At 42.8% G+C, this 21,986-nt stretch overlaps 1 protein-coding gene across 6 annotated transcripts in view; it reads right to left on the minus strand.

Annotated features, from left to right (window-relative positions):
- Nucleotides 1-21,986, minus strand: part of TPD52 (tumor protein D52) — a 40,924-nt gene that overhangs the window by 13,407 nt on the left and 5,531 nt on the right. Inside the window, exon 2 of one of the 6 annotated variants that reach the window (XM_038162350.1) lies at nt 18,903-18,984. The exons of 2 other annotated variants lie outside the window; for them this stretch is intronic. In XM_038162350.1, coding sequence (XP_038018278.1) covers nt 18,903-18,909 — 7 coding nt within the window. In that variant the 5' untranslated portion in view covers nt 18,910-18,984. Of the gene's footprint in view, nt 1-3,798; nt 4,277-18,902; nt 18,985-21,986 lie in introns of those variants that run through there. 3 more of the 6 variants (XM_038162312.1, XM_038162321.1, XM_038162331.1) reach the window with 3 other exon arrangements.

Genomic DNA, 21,986 nt, shown 5'->3' on the forward strand with positions numbered 1-21,986 from the left:
GAGGAAGAATGTGTGTATGTATACATATATGTGTGTGTGTATATACATACATACGTATGTGTGTGTATATGTACATAAATGTTTAATTGATCTAAGTTGAAGAGGCATTAAGTAACATTTTCTATTAACCATCTAGCCAATAAAATTAACCATCTAGCCAATAAAATTCCATTCTCATTTCAGCAGCTTCTGATGGCACACCATACTATCCTTTGGGAATCAAAAACTCATTAATCACAGCTATGATTTTGCTGTGAGGTTTCACATCAAACAGCTACATCAAAATCTACTGAAAAATCAGGGGAAAAAAAGATTCTGTGAGTCTGTAATTAGTTGTATGCATTCTATGAAACATGCTCCTAGCAGCTGTCAAGCTGAAAAATGAAGAAACCTTGTTCTTGGATCAAATTACTGAACTCAGGTAAAATTCAATTCCACAAATTCTTTCCAAAACGGTATGCTGTCTGCCTGTATCTCTGTCCAGAACACTTGCCCTCTAGAAGCACACTGCTACATGGACAGGACTTTGTGAATGCTGTTACTACCAAGTGCACTGAGAAGGAAGTCTACAGGAGGAAAATTAAACCTAATTCTGCATCTGTTCATGAGATCTGTGCCACATTTTCCCAGAGATTTACATGTGTCTTCTACACAACCATAATGTAGGTCCTGTGGGTTTCCCAATACACTATTTTCTGTCAAAAATCTAAGGCAGTAGAACTTCAAAGTCTAATGCCCAAACCAACGCACAGCACTATGGCATCTAAAACAAAGGATTATGTCTCATAAGCATCAACATGATCATTATGCATCAACATATTTCCTTAACAGTTAAGAATGCCACACCTTTTTGTTAAATTGCTATTTAACCTATTAATTACATAAACCTACCCTGAAGGAAAACAATTTGAACTGCATTTCTCCTCCACACCCTACACCCCCTCAGTATGTTCTACTGTGACTCCTGACCTTGCTCTCACCTGCAGCCTTTCAGGGACCACCTGCTTGCCATCACAAAGCCATTTCAGAAAGTTTGCAAGTACCAAAACCACCCTGACTCCATGAGCATTAGCAAAACCAGCTGAAAGTCTGTTCAATCAGATTATGAGGAGTCATCTGGATTAAATCACCAAAAATAGATCAAGTAAATCAACCAATAAGAAAACATGCCAGATTGTCTCCTGCAGCAACAGCTTCCATTTGGGGAATGTAGCTTCTCTTTGGAAAACTCATTTTTAAGACTGTTCTGCTTCTTGCCTACCAAAAAGAATTTAAGGCACAATGCTAAGAAGCAAGGGAATGATCTCTCCTCCCCTTCACATTCCTAGAGTTTTTAGGGAAACAGGAAATCACTGCTATTCAGAGTCCTCCATACCTCACCCTTCTGACCATGCCTTCCTCTTCTTGCCCTCGGAGCCCCTCCCGTTTATTACTTTTTTGAGCTCCGCATGAAGTATATGAACACCTTCCCATCAATCTTCACTCTGGCACCTCTGCTCTCTCTCCTGTCACTGCTCACCCCTCTGTTCCCTTTGCTCCCATTCCTCAGTTCAATACCTGCAGGACACAGGGATCATCCATGCTATGGGCAAGGCTGTGCTGAGCCATCTGACCAAGGAGCAGTTTTCTACACAGCCAACAACCCACAGACCTCCAGAATGGTGTGGCTACAATCCAAATGCATCCCATAAACTAGGGCTGACAGCCAGTAAGATCCTGGCTTTGAAAAAACTTCCTAAGGAAACGTGCACAGCCCACCTTATATCTTTCTATGGGGCATGGGGCAAGAAACCAAGAAATCAGCAATCAGATGGAAATGCTTTGGCTCAAACTACTACTAAGAGAGCATTTCTCACTTGTGGTCTTTTATTGCCAACAGAACTGTTGCCATTATTATTTTATATTGCTATGTAAAATTATTATTACAGCTTTCAACTTGTTAGCTTTCATTATGTTAGTTCCTTGCATCATTAGGTTGTAAAGGACTTAAAATTCAGTCATTTGGTAATCTGTTGTAACCAAGTTTAACTGAATATTTCATGTCTCTCAAACAGAATAAAAAAATCTGTTTGGGGCAAAAAATCATAAAGACTTAATATTGAGAAAACTTACATAGCTTTAAGGTCAGTTTTTAGGTCTGTATTTCTAAGATTAACCTTTTTTCTCAGCAGTTTATTAGATCTACTTAAATGAACCAAATAAAGACATGAAGTCAGTTGATTAGGACTGATCCAGAACTCCATAGATCACATTCAGGGAAATGGCATTTAAGTCCCTATTATTCTGCCAGGGTAGGCAAAGCATTAGAGTAAATCAATTAACATTCAGTTCTCCTGATTTGGGGTTTGCTTTGGCCAGTTTCAATCCAAGTTCATGCCCTATTTTGACCATAAATACCCACCTCCCTGGCCTGAATGCAGAGATCAGCAGCAAACAGGAGCAGTTTTAAGAAGTACTTTTCATTTTGGACAAGCAGCCTCAGGGTGGGACGGGTTAGCCTCCACAAAGCTTTCTTTTACACCAACATGTTCTGCATGCGACACTCAGAATGAGCATTGTGGTTACAACTATAGAGTTGGCAAAGCTAAAGAAAAAAGGTGCTTCTTATAGTTCAAGAGAACAAGCTGTTGGTTGTTAGTTATAAGACCACTCTAACTGAGTAACATACACTACTACAGAGCATATTTACTCTGCAGTATATAAGAAAGATCAGATTTAAGCGCTTCTCATTTATCTCAGTGAAAAAGCCAAAGTGAGACGTATTTCTTCAACATGGGGCAGAAAATTATTTGGCTTCTCCCAAATAGGTATTCATTCAAAGCAAATGAAAAAGAAAATAAAGCCCAGAAAACACTGATGGTAATGGTGATGCATCATCACCTGACACTGAGAGCTGCTTCCCCTCTCCTTTAGACGGGCTGGGAGAACCAGTAATTGCAGAAGTGAAGGCTGACCACTGTTTCCCAGTAGCTCCTGGCTCATCAAGTTCACAGAAAGGGTTGCTATAGTTCACACAGAGGTTACCCAAGGGATGCACGTTTCTTTAAAATTTTACATAACAAGCCCATTTAAAAAAAGTTAACACCTGTGTAACTTTGCTTTGCCACACCTGAAGGAGGTCTTAGCTTTCTATATTTAAAATTACTTGGAAGATTACACCTGGCAGCAAGGAATGGAAAGGAATGACGACAGTAAAACCAGACTAGGATGCGTTGGGAGACACAGCTGTAGGTGTTCTGTACAACAGGCTACCAGCAAGAAACTCATAGGGTTAAACACTAAATGGATGCCACTGCAGCACAGCACAGGGTAGTCCCAGTGCAGTTTGTATCTGCAGGTGGAAGGTTTGCAGCATTTTAAATGGTAGGTGGAACAGAGTAAAGGTTTTAGAGGGCATTTTCATTAATCAGTGAGATTTTCAGTATTAAGGCAAAAGCAGATTTTAGACTATCCAGAGCTCTGAAGTACTACTAAAAACACAATTTCTACCTCCTCCCTCAAAAAAATCTAATAGTCAAACTAAGCAAATTATTCCAATCTTGCAGAAGTTTTGTTCTTTATTGTTTTTGTCACTTCATTTTCCCTCAAACTACCTTTCTGCTGAATAAATAACAAATAATGTAAAGCTGGTAAATGTATAACACACGAGATATTATCTACATGACACACTGAAGCTAACACACTACCAGAATTAACAGGAGGACGACTTTTACAGATTTTTAATTTGAGAAATTTTACAGATATTAATTGCTGAGCATTTCATGTAGAGATTTTAAAGAAGGAAGAGAAGGAAGTTACCAGACTTTGCCAGTGTAGGTGATCCAGGTGGAGAAAGGTTTATGCCAGGTGACAAGTAAAGATAATTTCTGTTCACTCCAGCATTGAAATCGAAGGGTGATTTGTAATCCTCATATAGATCCATGCCAGACAGTTCAGTGCGTGCAGCCATCCTCCTCTTCCACTGAAGCATTCATCTTTGCTTTCTGGGACGACCCAGACAGCAAGATTCAGAAACCTTCCATTTCTCCACATGACACTCACTGTGCCTCCTCGGAGAATTCAGCTCTGCTACATATGATAGAGCCCTCTAGCAAGTGATTTCTTAGCCATCCTGTAGCTGCTGCTGTTTACATGGCACAAAGTTAAGTTCCTGTAAATTTATAACTGAGGCTGGACTTAAACAGACCGTTCCTTTAACAAACATTCACAGAGCACCACTCATGGCTTCTGGAAGAGCCTTGGTCCTCTGCAGAACTGCATCAACTGTGTTAAATCATTTAAATAAAAAAAGGTCAGCTGACTGCAGCTACACCAGGATATCCTTAATCTTCTAGGACACAAAAGGATTACCAGCCATAATCTATCCTATATACCATCTGTGTTGGACTTTTTCCTCTGATTAATGGAAAATTCTGTGTGCATAGCTATTTCTCCAGCTGCTTTCATCAGTGTAATAACCACTAGTGAGAATTCAGTCTCTGCTGCCCAGGTATCACACCACAGTGCAAGTTCAGAACAGGAGAGAGCAGCACTCCTCTCTGAAGGCTGACCTATAAACACCACCTAGGTTTATTGATGAACCTTCTAATGTGCATTATGACTGTTGCTCATGAGGCTAAACATATCTGGGTCTGAGGGGGTTTTGTTTGGGGGTGGGGGTTGTTAAATATTTATGAAGTACACTCTCCTACATCCTTGGTGCTTCAACCAGCATTGTTTAGAGCAGCCAGTAACAGCAGTAATGCATTGCCTGAAATGTATGTTTTGAGACATACACCACAAAGAAAGATCAACTTACATAAGCCATCTGACTTCATGCCAGGCCTCTAAGATTCAAATCCAGGAAGAAGAAATGCTTCTTACCTAAAAGAGGCACTCAGCAGAGTTTTGCAGCACTTCACTACATTGTTATATTTTTATTTCAAGGTCAGCTTCTTTCACTGAAAACACAAGGTTACCAGCAATGTAGATCACCTTTAGAGCTGAGTAACAATTTCTTCCCAAACCCCACACTTTCACCTGGGATTCTCACTGTAGCCTGCACACAGAGAAGCATAATCAAATGGAAGTTAATATTTTCCTGCACAGTAAAGACAGAGCTGATCAGGCACTATTCCAGAGAAGCGAAGGAGCCTTGCAGAATTCCGAAGTCAAGTCCAAGTAAAGTAATCCCTGGCCATATGAGAAGAAAGCACACCCCTTCTGGAATTTTAACTTCCCATTTCCACTGCAGTCAGTCAGTCACCACAGGAACAGACCTTTCAGCTAATTAAAAAGCAGATCCTTTAGGCTAAAGACCTACATTCACTTCTGGTGCAGAGTACCTGCAGGCTCATAACAATGAGAGTGCTGAAGCCTGAAATACAGGTCTCTGCTATTTTCCAAACCCACTGAAAAGAAGAAAATAGAATGCCCCTCTGCACTTCTGACACGTGACATCTCCAGAAATACTGCAAAGTTCACCTGGAAAAGGTCAAAGCTTTGGTCACAGATTGTAGTTAAAGCATCCAGAGGCAGCAGAGAACTGTAACACAGCTACAGTAATAACATACTCAATTAACCAAGTTTGTTAATATGAACAGCTACAGATTGTGCTTCGCAGCTTTCCCTTGTATAACTCAGCAGTCAGGGGCTGCCTTCTGTGCAAAAGGCTCAGGCAGTAGTTGTGCTAACTGGGTTGGGCAAAATGACAAGTTATCAGATGTGGCACACAAAGAGCTGGGTGTTTTCTACCATCATTCTCCCAACACACACAGAGAGAGAGAGAGAGAGAGAGAGAGAGAGAAGGGGAGCCTACACCCTAAGACTTTTCCTAACCCTAGATAATCATTCACTTTAACACTGCTCAGTGCTAGCTGGCTACAACTGCAAGTAGCTATTATAGGAGAAAGAACCCCTTTTGAAAATCTGTTGATCCCTGCTAACAATCAAGGCATTTCCTGGAGTAACCATTACATTCTTGTTTTTACAGGAAATTCCCTACATTCAGATTTACCCATTACCAACCATTCAAAAAAATCTGGTACTCTTCCTGTATCTTTATAGTGCACAAGTTGGTTTAATGTCCCTAGAGACATCTGGATCAGTCTCAACCACTGACCTGGCCTGCCACCTCTACTGACAGAAATCTGTATGGGCCAAACTCTTCAACACCTCTTCAGTGTAGTCAGAGACACATACAGGATGTGGCTGCTGGAACATTCATTCACTGCTGGAACATACATTTGGCTTACAGGGAAGATTTGCTGAATTACAAATCTGAGAGGCTGAATTCTGCTTTTGTTCTTCTTTATGCATAGCCTGAGCACAAGCCCAGAAGTCACCCAAGATAATCTCTAGTTTTTAGAAATATTACAGAAATATTACTGTTCTAAGGTCATTGCCAAGAGAGGGGCACCATGCAAGTGCTCCTTACTTCAAGTTCCTCTCTTTGCTCAATTATAGTGGCCATACAGATGGGTTCTACATCACCTACCAAACACATCAGCCTCCTGCTCTCTTTACCTGCTGGAGTTTACACAAGTATTGCTCCTCACTTTTCTCAGGTACAAATCCTACCTGGTAATGAAGGAAGCTATTTTGCTGAATAAGCTCCTTCCTCATCCCTTAGGGAAATTTGATGGCCTTCAAACTGAAGTATAAGTCAATCTATCTGTAGAGAGAAAGGACTGCAGTCCACCCTTCCAAATCTCCTGTAGGATAACTTCTAGGCTGTCATTCCTAACTCATCCACTTCAGGGAAGACAATCTCTAGTTTTAAGAGACCCCCTGCCAGCCATAACAATAATTTTATCTGCTTCTTCCCTGGAAGCTCCTCAGCACATCCAGGGATTCAGGGCAGAGCAAGGCAGCACTCCCCCATACTGCCCAGAGTCAGTCTAAAGAAGATAGGTTCTGCTTGCTGTGGTGCATTTGGAGCAGGAATGAATCTCTCTCCAAGGGATTTTCGAAATTCAAGTGATGGCCTAAGGAAACAAAGCAGGATGGGGAGCACAAACAGCAGCTGCACAGAACCAAAAAGCAAGGTTTTTCCCTGCAGTGTGAAGTTTTCTGACCAGTTTAGCAGCTCTTGACATTCACAGCAATCAAGATTTCTGTACACTATGATAACAGGCACATTATGAGGCCTTTCTAAAGGGCCCTCCCATGACCAAAATATCCTGCTGGATGGGCTTCACAATAATTCAGAGTACTTGCAGCTGGCTGGAGGTGGAACTGAGGCTGTAGAGCCATACCCTAATAGATGGATGCTGCCTTCCCAGGGCATGACACACACATTTCAGTGCTGAAGCTTAAGTTTAGGCTTCTATTACATGGTTTAGAGTAACTAACTGAGAATCCTCAAGTATCTCTGTTCTTTGCCCTGCATTGCAAACGCAGTTTTACTGTGTACCTTGGTTGTTACTGCAGATACCAGCTGCAAGGCAGTACCTGCAAAGATCTTGAAGCCTAAGGAAGGAGCTCTTCCAGAGCAAAGTAGCAGTGGTTTTTTGCTTACTATGCAAGAGATTAAAACTGAAGATTTTGCCATTCTAGAACAAGCATTCATTTACCCTTAACCCCTCAGGATAACTTAGAGGTTAGTACTTAAGTCAGCTGGTGTCTGAGAGACTGGCACAAAGGTACATACCTTCTGGCAAGGATGCTTGAACCAATCACTGACAAGTTCAACTGAATGTCACAAAGTGTCTCAGGAAGGCTTGGCAAGCCTCAGCAAAGCATTACCATCACAATTCCTACCATTAACCATGTTGTAATCTCCTCTTAAGGTTACAGAGGTGTTATCTCCTCTTAAGGTTACAGAGTGTACTTAAAGCTTTCCCAGGTAACTATTTAGCATTAACAGTCAGTACAGATTGTGCACCTCATGAATCATAAGGAAGGGAACTCCCTCCACAGCTAGAAAAGCTGTTAAGTTTGAGCAAACACCGTTCACCAGATATCTGCCTGCCTAGTATCAGGCGTTGTTCTTTCTTCAGCTAGCACCTGCTACACCCAGGTCTGCAACTTCCACCTTAACCTAAGGCTCTAGCAACAATTTAAGCAATGCAATATAGTATTGAAGCACTTTTACCTTGATGGCAGCTAAGCAAGGATAGGATGTTATGGTAGCCTTGTGGAGAAGCTGCTTTTCCCACATATAGGTCTAGCAGAACAATAGTTTGTTTATACATGGAAACCTTATATCCCTCTTTCCCTATATAGAAACCTTATATCCCTCTTTCCCTATAGAAAGTAGGATGAAGTTTCCTGAGGAAGTATGAATGAGTACCACCTCTGGGCTTTGAAGAAACTGAGCTATGTATTAACTAGCGTTTAATACAAACAGTTAAACTCAGGAAAGGCTACCACTCATGCCTCAGGATTGGAGGAATGCAGAAGCTATCCTAGGACATGATCTAAACAATATTTTGGACAAAATCTACTCTGAGTTCTGCTGTACACAGGCACCTTCACCACAATGAACATCCTGTGTTTGTGTCCTGATTATACCCGGAGCTGCCAAACTTGTGCACCATAGCTCGTACTTTTGGCAAGGCTATCACGACTCCAGCACTTAATCAAGCAAGCAAAAGAAAATGAGGGAAAATGATCGGAAAACTTTGTTGACAAAGAGGGCAAGAGGTGCAAGAAGCACTTGCTCTGTGGGGGCACAGCAAAAACATTCAGTCTCTTATTTCATGGTTGCCTGTTGAGATTCAATTGCCTTCTTAGCATATACTTGGTTTGAATTTCAACTTCTGCAGTCTGCTAAGAGGCAAGATTGATAAGAGGCCTTCCAGTAAGTGTGTCTGGGGCAAAGACTTCCAGCCAGGTGGTCTTCCACCATCCCCATCTTTCCCAGGTAGATCCCAATCAGGCAGCAACAGTCAGGCTCCTCTCCCCACTCCAACAGAGTTCTATATGGCATAAGCCATTTTAAGAGCCATAAATCTACTTAAGCATCTTAAGCCACTCTAGATTCTGTAGCATCAATTTGATCTTCAAAGTCTTCCCAGTTTACAGACAAGTAAAGCCTTTCAGCACCTGATCTGAGGACTTAAAGCTGCTTTAAGAGAAAAAGATGCTGTGAAGCAAGAGGACAGAAGCCCAAAGACTAAACAAGCCTGAAATTTGTACATTAGAGCTCCTATCACATTGTCCTCTCTCCCCTTCCTTTAACAGCAGACACGTCTTTCAGTCCCCTGAGATTTGTGCATGACATAAATGGAGCTGCACAGCTACAGCAATTTCTGAACAGTACAAGCACAGGCTTCTGCAGCCCTGTAAGTAATGGTCAGCAGAATGTGGCTGAAGAGGTTAAGTATCTGCTGTCTTCTAGCACAACTCAACACCATTATATTAATCTCAGTACTTCAGCCTCCCCCACATGCTTTCTCTGGACAAGCTCTTTCTGATACAACTACATCATTCAGTACAGTTCTTTGTACAGAAATATCTTCTCCAGCACTTTCCTTAGCCTAAGTGCTGCTTCATTACTCTTATTAAAAGAAACAAAAAACCCAAAGAAAAAACCACCACCAACAACTACCACCTCTTTGAAGATGTATCTCCCTGCAACACAAACATTTCCATTGTTGCAGGTGGGATCACTGGGTTGCCAGTGCTGCTCTTCTCTTAAACCACAGTCTCAGCCCACGGTATTTCAGACAGCTGACGCATGTCTTGGCTAAGGCAGCAGTTCTCATCTCTCCTCTCAATCCAATTATAAACTCAGACTAATTTCCTGAGCTCTTGTGAGGGAGTAGATCCACGCTCCAGCATATCCTGCGACGAGACAAGCTGATACTACAGTAAAATACTTAACCCATTCCTGTCAGACAGAATTCTCTACATTTGCACATATTCTCTACTACCTTGCAAGTGTTTCAGCATTTAGAAGATTAGGCGCAAATCCCAGATTTATGACAAAGTTGTGTGTCACAAACAGTGCTCAAAGCTCACGTTTGTCAGCTCCAACAGTAACAGGTGAAAAGCGTTCCAATCTACGGAAAACGACCAGGCCAAAGGACAGAGTACACCCCAACACCAGTGATCTGAGTTTGCACTGACTTTGGAGAAGTCAGATCAAAGCCTGCAAACTCAGAGGAACACTTCCAAGTGAGATTAACAGAGTCAAAACACTGTCAGGTGGATTTTAGAGGAACGTATTTAGTTATTTCACTTCAGCCACTTATCCCAGTTATGCTGTCATTCTCTATAGACACTGACCCTGTCAAAAAAGTAAAGAAACAGTGCTGAGCTGCAGCTAGATGATAGCTGGAAAATATTAGGAACACTGCGGTGCAGAAATGGGATTCTCTCAAGCAAAATTTCAGTGTGTAACCTTGCAATCTAATTAAAAGTTTTACTTGAGTGACTCTGATGTGACTCCCAGCCTCCCTCAGAAGACAAGACTGCTTTTCTGCACTCTTAAAGCAAATGTCCCTCTTTTAACACAGCATCCCAGAGCCTCCATTTCTGAAAAGCAGCTCCAGAAAAGTCCACCATCCCCAATCTATGTTACCAGGTCCCACCATGAAATTGACACTGATGTTTTAAGAAGAGAGCAAATTCAATTATACTTAAGCTGAATTACATATTGTGATATCTAAAATTAGAAACACCCAAAAAAAAGCACCCTCTGTAGTCTTAGCAGTACCTTAATAATACCAACAAAATCTTCCTTGCTTGTGGTACTCAGTAGCTCCCACCATATAATTACCAAGTTGATGCCTGGATTTGATGTAGCACAGAAATTCCATCATTTACTACCAAGGGCAGAAGTACAGAAGCAACCAAGCAGCACACAAAGTGATGCAAGCAACAAGGTTTTAGGGTAAGTACTTCACAAAATCCATTCTTGAAGATATTCAAAAGCCATCTGGACATGGTCATCAAGGTGGACATGGATATCAAGGACCAGTAGTCTTTAATATCTTTATTGATGACACGGATAGTGGCATCAACTGCACATTCAGCAAGTTTGTAGATGATGCAAAGTTGCACTGTGTAGGTGACAGAATAGAAGGACAAGGTGCCATCCAGAAAGACCTGGAGAAACTCAAGAAGTGGGCCCATAAGAACCTCATCAAGTTCAACAGATCCAAGTGCAACGTGCTGCATCTGAGTCAGGTGAATCCCAAATATAAGTACAGGCTGGGAAAAGTCCTTGAGAGCAGCCCTGCAGAGAAGGACTTGGGTGGATAAAAAGCCAGACACAACCCACCAGTGTGTGCTTACAGCCCAGAGAGCCAAACACCTCCCGGGCTGCACTGAAAGCAGAGTGGCCAGCAGGTCAAAGGAGGTGATTCTGCACCTCTACACTGCCCTTGTGAGACACCACCTAAAGCACAGCATCCAGCTCTCAGCAAAGTTCTCAGCAAAGAAGAGCATTGACCTGCTAGAGCTGATCCAGAGAAAGGTCACAAAGATGATCTCTCTACGAAAGATCCTACTGAGTCTGTCTGAAAGACAGACTGAGGAAGTTGGGGTTGTTCAGCCTAAAGAGGACTCCAGGGAGGCCTCACTGTGGCCTTACAGTATCTAAAGGGGACTTGTAAAAGAGGAAGAACAACTTCTTACTTTGTAGGTAGATAGTGACAGGATAAAGGGGAACAGTTTCAAACTAAAGAGGAGAAATTTACATTTGACATTAGTCAGAAATTATTTTCTCAGAGGCTGGTCAGGCACTGGAACAGGCTGCCCAGAAGTGGTAGATGCCCCATCCCTGGAAGTATTTGCGGCCAGGTTAGACAAGCCCTGAGCAGGCCCCTGACCTGCTCTAGTTAGTGGGTGGCATCCCTGCCCATGCCTGGGGGTTGAACTGATGAGCGCTAAGGTCCCTTCCAACTCAAACCATTCTGTGATATGGTCCTGGTGGGCAACCAGCTCCAGGTGGCTCTGCCCTAACAGAAGGGTTGAACCTCCAGAGGTCCTTCCCACCTTAACCATCCTGTGACTAACACAATGGCTGTAATAAGTCACAGGCTGCTCCTCCAGATTCTCCAAGGATCCTCCAGGGACCTCTCTTCCTCAGCAACACAAGGGGTCCTGGCACCCTGCCTTAGGGCAGGTCTGTGGCCCACCCTTCATCTTGTGAAGTAGATTTACAAAAACCTACCTGCTGACAGAATAAAGTTTCATTTTCTCTCACACTTTCTAAACTGAGATATGGACAGTGACTTATGGGAGACTTTTCACTTCGCACATCTACCCAGTGTATAGGAGTATTACGATGGCTGACAAGCAAAGCAAAAGCATTTGCAGACTACACTGGTTTCTGTTACGAGGCTGCAGGAAAAAGCTGAGAGAATCTGAAAGGGGAAAAAAATCTGTATTTTCACAAAAGGGACAGGCTTACACTTCGCTCACTAAATGAATGAGCAAGCAACTTTTTGGGCCTGACATGTGACTCCAGACACAGAAGCAACTCTTGGCAAGTACAAAAGCCATCTACTTCCTCCTGACACCCCTTGTCCAGGAGGGAAGTGAATGTATGCCTCTGCAGCAGGAGGAGTTCACTCTTGTACAGAAAGAAAAAGTTGCAGTAGACAAACTACCCATGTCACTGAGCTAAAGCTGCCTTTCAGCAGGAGCCTCTTCTCCTTTTACCCTTTATCAATTGTACAGAGCCCAAGGAAACGAGGCTCAAGTGAAGTCTTTGAATTCCCTTCTCAGACTCCTCAATTTATTTTTCATCCACTCCAGTGCAGTTTCCTTTATTCCTCCAGTAACTCTCTCTAGTGCATGCTCCTAGGTTCCCCTAGCAAAGTTCCTCAGCCTAGAAAAAAGCTGATACAAAAGCTTCCAAACACGTCAGTTCATCTAGAGATGTCAGCTTGCCCTTCAGAAGCACTGCAAGAGTCACTTCTGCACTCAGGACACAGTAATTTTTAGCACAACCACACAAATCTCCCCAAAATACTCAGAGCACAGTAATCACCACATGAGCTTCCACAAAGGATGCACATATAACACCAAAAGGAGTGACATTTTCTAGAAGTGCTGCTAATTTTACCACACACAAGTTACTGGTTGCATGGTTAAGGTGCACGTCTGCTGTAGCCTGGCACCTTATTCTGCTATCCATGATAAAGATCAGCTTTTTGCTTAGCAATAATGACAAACCACCAGATTTCTTCCCTTCTCAGGACTTGACTAAGTAAGTTTACGATTTTGACTTGTACTGTCAAACAAGTGTAATTACATAAAACTTAAAGTACAATTTCTCAAAGGCAAGCAACTGCAAGTAGCAAGCTGTATAGAAATCCTATTAACATTTCTGCTCTTGGCTTATCTGAGAGCATAGTATGAAATATTTGTGAAACTGTAAAACTCTGCCTAGTCAGCAGCAAAGTGCACTCGTACAATAAATTCACAGACATATGCCCCAGAAATGATTCGGGTCATGAGAACCTGCTCCTGATTCCCCTTCCTCAACTAGTCAATTCACACCTTTAGACCAGTAGTGGGTTTTGCTACAAACTCCTCAGAGAACCAGCCTGTTCTTGAGGTACCTAAAAGCTGACAATAGACACTGAGCCAGTTACAGCTTTTCCAAGCAGATAAGCCCATAATGAAGACAATCCCTTACCATTCATCTACATTTCTCACACTGCAGAGTTTCAGTGCACCCTCCTAAACTTAAGGAAGTACGACCTAACAAAGCAGTGCTAATGGCACACTACCAGATTGCTGGTATAAAGTACTTGAGCAGCAGCTCACTATTACTGGGAATCTCTCACTTGAAAACCCAGAATAAGTTGTGTTGTTTTTCCTGCAGCATCAAACAAGACACATTACCTACTCCTTTACAATCCAGCACTTTACCAGCCACCCATTCAACTGTGTAGTGCTTCAAGTGTCCTGTTCCAGATGGAGTGAGGCTGCTGCTTGCCCATGCTGCTAAATTCCACATCCAGCTGGGAGGCACCAATTCCTACAGTGCTTCCGAACGGATTTGGAGCAATAGTTATCACTACTTAAAGAACCTTGGACACATCCTGCGAGGTCTGCAAACTGGACAAACTCAGGATGTGGGCTTGAATACTTCTGCACCGCTCTTAATCTCATTTAACAGATAAGAGGGAGAATCCTGCAACTGTGCATGCAGCAACCAGCAGCAATTCACTAACAAACCAACTGCACTGACCAGCTTTTTTTTCGAATATAATGCAGATAATGCATCTACCTTTAGATTATTATGACCGCTGAAGTTGCCATTATATTAATAAGTACTCTGCGATTTTATCCGATTGATATGTCCTTGACTGACTTTTAATGCTGCTTGAGCTGAGTAAATCCTGTTAAGAGACATTTGCCCCAACTCCAAGTCACACTAGGACAGTAAATTAAATGAAACTGTTAGCCTAGAGAGATACTGCTGTCACATAAATCAACAGACAGTCATAAAACACTAATCACTCCAAAAGCTGAAGGTGGCAAAGATAAGGGTCAAGCAAGTTTGTCCAGTGATGATTCCACAAAAAGACATAAACCTTTAAAGGACTTGAGCATACCTGCCTCCATCAGATCAGACTTTGGACATGAGATGCTACTTTTTGCTGCTGGGTGACATTATAGGCAACCTGTATTTCGTTTTTGACAACCTACACAAGTTCAGATCATGAAAGTACTAATCTCTCAAGATCTCCAAGCAATATATTTATGCACCATCTAGTTGTGTTCCAGCCTATTCCATACAAAAGGAAGCTTTCCTAAATATCAGCATGCTTAGATAAGTGGCCAGGCTCCTCATTTATATTTCACAGCAAAGTAAGTAGAATGAGTTTAACCATTCATTTTACTGAAATATATGATAGTGGACAAAACTGGAAAGACCTATCAAATGCACACAAAGTCAGGCAGGCATTTTTCCTGATTCTGGGGCAGTTGATGTGATGGAAACTACAGGAGGAGGAAAGAAGTGCAGGCTTAAAGAAACAAAGTTTGAAGGATATTGAGCTTCATCTCTAAAAGTAGACAGGAAATGAAAGAAAGGAAGGGGAGGGGGTGACTGGGGTTTTTTTTTTTAGTTTTATGTGGGTTTGGTTGGTTGTGGGTTTTTGGGATTTGTGGTTGGGTTTTTTTTTTGGTGAAAAAAGCACGCCTCCACTGATTTTAGTGACCTGCTGCTCCAGAACTGCACTGCTCCACAAGTTGCCTACTCCCAGTATTTGACCTGGAACAGAACATCAATGCAAACTCCAAGAAAAAAGCTTTACACCGCTATGTGAAATCTAAGTTTAGCATCACTCCCTATTGCACAAGTTAATCCACCACAAAGCTCATTTCACAACCGTATATGTCAAACAAAAAAATACATATATTCATAGCCATTCTGAGTACTGGTCATGCCCTAGTTTAATGGATCCATTGTGTTTAACATATTAGTCTGGTAAACTTTTCAAACCTTATGGTTAAGGACTGCTCTAGCTGGTACCCAGGTTATTGTTACATCAGATTTAGCACATCACAGCTCGGCCATCAGCACAAAAAACTACTCAGAATAACTCAGAGCTTAAACAGCTATGAATAGTGCAATCCTGAATTTTTCATTCTGGTAAAAACCTTGACCAGGATATTGAAGAAATGGGAGTCGAAACACTGCCTTGCATACTGCCAGTCCTCAATTGTCAATCCATAAGTGCCCTGTAGCAGGGAGCTGTGATACAGCATTATTACTATGAAGCCATCACATCCCTTAGAAATGCTGCCAGCACCACCTTGCATGAAGGAGAAACAAGGCCTCTCCAGTAATATCACCTTGGAACAGGAAGACTAGAGAAGTTACTTTACTTGGCACTTTCTCTATCCTTAATTCATCAGTTTTCCCTTCTAAAAATATTAAAAAGTCTTTTCAGCTCCTCTTGACAAAACACAGAGGTCATGCTTTGACTTTTGTATCCCTCTTCTCATGTTTTCACTTTCTCAAAAGTTGCTTTTGAATAGGAAAATGCTCTCCATTGGGGATGGGAGGGAAGTATGTTTCTGGGATTCACCAAGGTGAAGCTTGGTCTTGAATTGTAAATAAGAAATAGAAGCATACCAAAGACTTCATGTAGAAGTGTGCTAACACAGAATGAAGGTCTGTACATTCACTCCAATAAAGCTTTCCCTTGTGCCATTTATCCCAAAAACACTTCCTCACCACAGGGGAAGTACTCAGCAAGTCACTCCGCTGATTCCGTTGACACTCAAGTTGCCTTCCTTCTTATACAATCTCCAAAACACTGTCATGCCATGTCATTGCACAGTGACAGGCACAGAAACCAATCGAAACCACTCAGCTTCAAAGCAGCAACTCCAACAGATGTCACTTGCTACTGTTCAGAAATGTGCAGAAACTAATTCTCCCTGCTCACCATAGCTCATGAACCATAGTACTCATGTTCATCTGCAATTCACACACAAAGGTAGCAAAGCAGAATGCCCCAAATACCCTTTAAGGGTGGTGTAAGTTTCCCAGTTAAAGATTTGGTCAGTATCTGCGTTTCACCATAGAATGGTTTGGGTTGGAAAGGAGCTCCAGCTCCCCTGCTAGGGACATATTAAACTAGATCAGGTTGCTCAAAGCCCTGCACAGTGTTTCCATTGGACCTTCCAAATGTTCAGAAGACCACCAAAAACCTCCAATGTCTTGAGGAATCAAGCATCCACTACCTCTCTAGGCAACCTGTTCCAGCGTTTCACCACCTTCATCAAAAAAAAATTCTCTATATCTAGTCTGAAGCTACCCTCCTTCAGTTTAAAACCACTACCCCTTGTTCTATCACAACAGGTGCTGCTAAGAAATCTGTCGCCATCTTTCTTATAAGTCTCCTTTAACTACTGAAAGGCTGCACTAAGATTTCCCTGGAGCCTTCTTTTCTCCAGGCTGAACAAGCTCAGCTCGCTCAGCCTTTCCTCATATAATAGGTGTTCCACCCCTCCAATGATTTTTACAGCCCTCCTTTGAACCTGCTTCAACAGGTCCAAGTTTTTCCTGTTCTAGGGATCACAGAACTGGATGCAATACTCCAGGTGGGATCCCATGAGATCCAAGAAGAGAGGAAGAATCACCTCCCTCGACCAGCTGGCCACTGCTGCTTTTGATAAAGCCCAGGATGTGTTATGGCTTTCTGGGCTGCAAGTGCACACTGTTGATTCCTGTCTAGCTTTTCATATACCAGCACCAGCCTAAGTCCCTCTCTGCAGAGCTGTTCTCAATCCCTTCCCCAGCCTGTACTGATACCACAGGTTGCCTTAATGCCTTAATGCAGAATAATTTACAGAGACAAATTACACACTTCAGAGTGTGAACAACTTGCAGCTCAGAAGTTGGTGTTTTAAGCAATGCACCCAGAGGGGAGCATTAGGCAGAAGGTTTACAGCTGTGCCTCGAGAGCACCAACCACCTTCCCTGCAGGACTGCTGGACTGTTAAAACCAAGTCCTCAAAACCACATTTGAACCTGAAGGATCCCCATACATACACCAGCAAAACCATTAAACTCTTGCTTCTTTACAGAAGTACCTGCTCTGTATTGTCCAACCAGCTCAATCAGTGGGCAGTTAGTGCAGCCCAGCACACAGAGGCCACGTCCTGCAATACATGCAGCACCTCTCTGGCCCTTGTTACATGCCTGGTGAGCCGCTAGCTTTTTCCTTCTTTGATATTAAACAGAATTAAACAAGTTTATATTGAATGTCAGCACTGCTGGAAATGAATAATCAAAAATGCATTTGCAGCAGACTGATTTCTTTTGAAAAAGTCAACTGTTAGCGACACCACTGTCCAAAACAGAATTCTTCCCCTTACACTAATCAAAGATTCCTCCAGAAAAACAAAATCAAATAAGTTAACTGACTATTTAAAGATTAAACTGAAGGGCAGGAAAACAAAATTTGTTTGCATCTAAAAATCAAGACTATATCAAAAAAGAGACACTAAGCCACTGCATTTCACTTTTCCCAAGAAGCATACTACTACCTGCTTAGTGTCCACACTTGTTCTGCTACATCAAGTGTTAAGTTCAATATACAAAGCTCAAGTAGCAGTTCCCAAGGCACAGACAGGTGTCTCTGTTGTACCTCATCATTTACTAGAAGTGCACTAATAAATTCAAATGTATTTTAGGAAGGCTAGTATTTAAGACTGATTGCTATAAACAGTTATTTAAATGGTAGCAGCAACTGTTTATTCCTTCATCAGAGTTTTCAGGCAAGAAGGTTTAGAGTGGGTATTGAAAGCACATCTTTACTGCAGTTAAGGACTGCTTTATTGGAGAAAATAACAGTAATGTTTCAGAATCTTCCTCTCCTTCCAAATTACTGCACTTAAATTATATGACAATAGCAGCCAGCTAGAAGTGCAGTAGAGTTTTTGGCAGTTAAACTACATAAACAACAACTTCCATGATTCACAGGATCCCCCAGCAAGCTTGGGGCTGAGGTCCCCACACACCCTGAAAAGGAGCTGGTGGAAAAAGGTACTGTGCAGGGATGCAACCATAGCCTGAGCCCTGGAAGAAGCAGGACGCCAGACCCACAATGTGCTCAGTCTTGCTCAACAAGAAGATCAGGGATGAACACCTGCTTGGCAAACAGCAGCACCAGTTTGCCATTTCAGACAACGGGAAGCTGGGGTTGTGACCTTCTTGAGATGTCCAGACAGTTCTCTTTGGAGTCCTCTGCAGGAACTTCTGTTCCCTGTTCCTACAAGTGTCTTCAGAGGTGGTGACAGACCACATGGCAATGCTCTGAACACAGCAGGTGGACATATCCCTTTCTTGAGGGCCCATGACATACTTGGGATATCAGAGCTGCCACAGGGGCCTCTACATGACATACTTGGGATACCAGAGCGGCACCTATAGAGTCTGCCCAGGCAACAGACAAAAAGGCTTGTCACAACTCAGAGCACAAGAAGGTAAAACATACCTGCCATGCAGGCACCAGAGCAGTCTTAAGAGAAAGACAAGAAGTCATTTCAGGTCTTTCCTTTTACTCAAGAACAAACTCCCTGTAAAAAAGAAAACAAGTTTTGGAACACAACACTTGCAAAGTAGCTTGCTGAGGAGACGAAACAGAGCATGAATGGAGCTTTCAAGAGCTCATAGCTCAAAGCAAAGCACACTGCAGTAAAACAGCCTGTTTTCCTTCTGCCAAGACAGTGACATCTGGCAACAGCTAAGTCAATATTTAAATCAGGCTCCATTCCCACCCCATGCCTAGGCTGGTACTACTTCTGATGCTCCTCAGTCCTGAATGCACGTCAGCTGCTCAGCAAAGCCTCTTCAGGGACTGCCTGGCGCAGATTTTTTGGTGCTATGGAAACAGCCTGCACAGTGATCCGCTCACGCACACCGAGGCCTGTGTGTGTGCAGGCACAGAACTAACCTCTGCCAGCAGTAATCAAAGCAGCTCTGAGCAGTCAGCAGGTTAAAAACAGTGACTGATCTGGGGGCTTTCTGTTCTGCCTTCACCCTGCTTTTCAAGACTCCTCAGATGTAGGCAAAACACTTTTGAGATGTGCTGAAGGGATTTCTCATCTGCATAACAGTAGAAGAGAAATCAGACACTAGAGAGAAAGGTGCACTCTAGCCAGTGGGAGCTGTGCCCATTTCATAACCCAGACCCTTCTTTTGAGTAGGAAATACTGGTTCCTACTTAAAGGACAGCTTCTTTAAAGATGCTTTTAGGTAAGTCCTTGTACAGCCCCATTCCTGGGAACCTGTGTGCGGAAAAGCAAGAAACATATCAGAACTCTGATATACTCCTGCAGGGACTACAGGGTATCAGAACATGCGAGTTCAGTGAAACGACCTTCTTCAAACGCAGCCTGTCCTGGCAGCAGCTGCAAATGTCCACTACTATGTTATTCCCAGAGACAGGATTGCTGTAGAACACTGCAGTGAACATCAAAGAGAGATGACTCGAGAAGAAGCATAAGGGGAGTTTCTTTCAATTTCTGCTATCCTGATCAAATTAATCAAGACTTTCTGATGTCATGATGTGATACACATTTAGGAGAGAACACACAAAGAGGCATGAGGAAGATCACTTCTTGCTTATCTTGGGTCCCTGCTAGTAGTTGAATTAAAATACTTCAGGCAAAAAGTAAACAATGCAAAACAGACACAAGCAACATCCCCAATGCTCATAACTGAAATACACAGCTTTGCCAGGCTAAGAAGCAGTTAAAAACATTACTTACAAAGCATTCAACCTTTTTGAGTTTTTTCTCATGAACCAACATCACTGCCATACATGGAGTCCAATCCTAGCAAAGCACAGGAGGAGCACCTGTCTGAAAACACCAACTCCAGCCCAGGTTGCCCCCCTTGGCACATCTTTTCATCTCTTTCTGGGGGTTAGGGGGTTCTGATGAACCACCACTTCCCTCTAGCTGCTAGACAAGGGAAAGCTAAACAGGAAAAATACCTGTTCTTCTGCCTCTGCTTGCCTAACCCACCACCCCCAGCAAGCTGCAGGTGCTCCCCAGCCTCTTTGTTACTCCACAGTACAACACAGGCATTGCTAGTGACAGAACATAAGCTTTGAGCCAAGCTTGCAAGGCCCCAGGAGTAGAGACTTGTCAGGCTTGCTCTGTTTCTACCCTTCCTAATTTGCCTGTGGGTTTGTTTTACTTGGTGTGTCTCAGAGTAGAGACACAGAATGTGAGAACACAGGCATGGTACAAGTAAGGGAGCACAGGGTTGACAGTGGAGAGCCCATGGCTGTGAGAAAGTCATCAGTAACCAGTGGAGATGTGCAGTTGGACAAAGCTATTTTAGAGATAACAGAGAGCAAAGGAATAATATCTAGCATATATAAAAGGCACTTTATGTATAGATTTGGATGAAACACAGAGCTTGCAAAGCCATGAAAGAAACAACAGATACGTAAAAAGCAAATATAACAGAAGGATTCCAGTGGATCCTACAGTGAGGAAGAAACCACCACAATCCTAGTCCTCCCAGAGAAGGAGTCTCAATATGACAACTTGCTCTAATACCCCTGCCACCACCAAAATGATACTACCAGGCTCAGAAGCCAGGGGAAGGATGAGTAAACCACCAAGAAAAAGATGCAGAAACTAAGTTTGTATGTTAGCTTTATTATTACTAAGACTTCATCTGCGTAGTAGTCTTTTTCTAAACTTATTATTGAATTAGACTGCTAAAATTTCAATTACACTAACAACAAACAGGTTTTCTTTCCATGTACACACACAAAAAGTGTGCTTCCTCTTTATCTATGAAGTTTTTAAGCACAGTACACATTTGTTGTTCTGCTGGGAGTCTACAAGCAGGAGAGGGGCAGTTCAGAAGTCTGTCACTTCAAACCACATGTGTTACAGCATGTACCTATAGACCTCAGTTCTGCAGAAAAGGGAGCATTCCAGGCTTGGCCAAGGCAGCATTTGCTGGGCCACTCCACTGTCAGTCAGCATCCAAGGACACTTACTGCTCTGCTGTCACACTCCGGAATAGAGAAGTCAGCTTGCAAAACAGGAAAGCTGTCTCTTTCAGTGACAGCATTCGCACCACAGCAGTAGTGCTGGTTTCTCTCTGGATAGCATCAATCCACCCCTTTCTGCTCAGGAGCAAGTAACAGCACAATGAGCATTTTTCCACACGCCAGCATTTGCTGGCAGCCTGTGCTGCTCCCCCCCCCCCCAGCCCCGGGGCAAGTGGCTGCAGACTCCAGAAAGAAGTGTTTTCATAGCAGGGCAAGGACACTCCAGACCAGTTAGCCCGACTCATGGTATCATCCTGCCAAATGCCAAAGCCAACACACAGCTATTTATTCTTTCACTTCTGGTCCCTTAACCAGAGGCAGAGGAAAAGGAGGAAGACAAGTAAGAGGAGTGACACTGAACCTTCAGGAGAGATTCAGATTAGAAAGTTCTGGGTAGCTGGTCTCTTACTGCAGCCCTTTTCAAAACAGAAGGCTTGCAGAACAAAGCCTGTCCTCCACTACAAGGTTTTTGAATGAAGGTTCCCAATCACTCTGGCTAAC

Source organism: Motacilla alba, chromosome 2 (genome assembly GCF_015832195.1).
Source record: "Motacilla alba alba isolate MOTALB_02 chromosome 2, Motacilla_alba_V1.0_pri, whole genome shotgun sequence".
In the NCBI taxonomy this organism is placed as follows: Eukaryota; Metazoa; Chordata; class Aves; order Passeriformes; family Motacillidae; genus Motacilla; species Motacilla alba.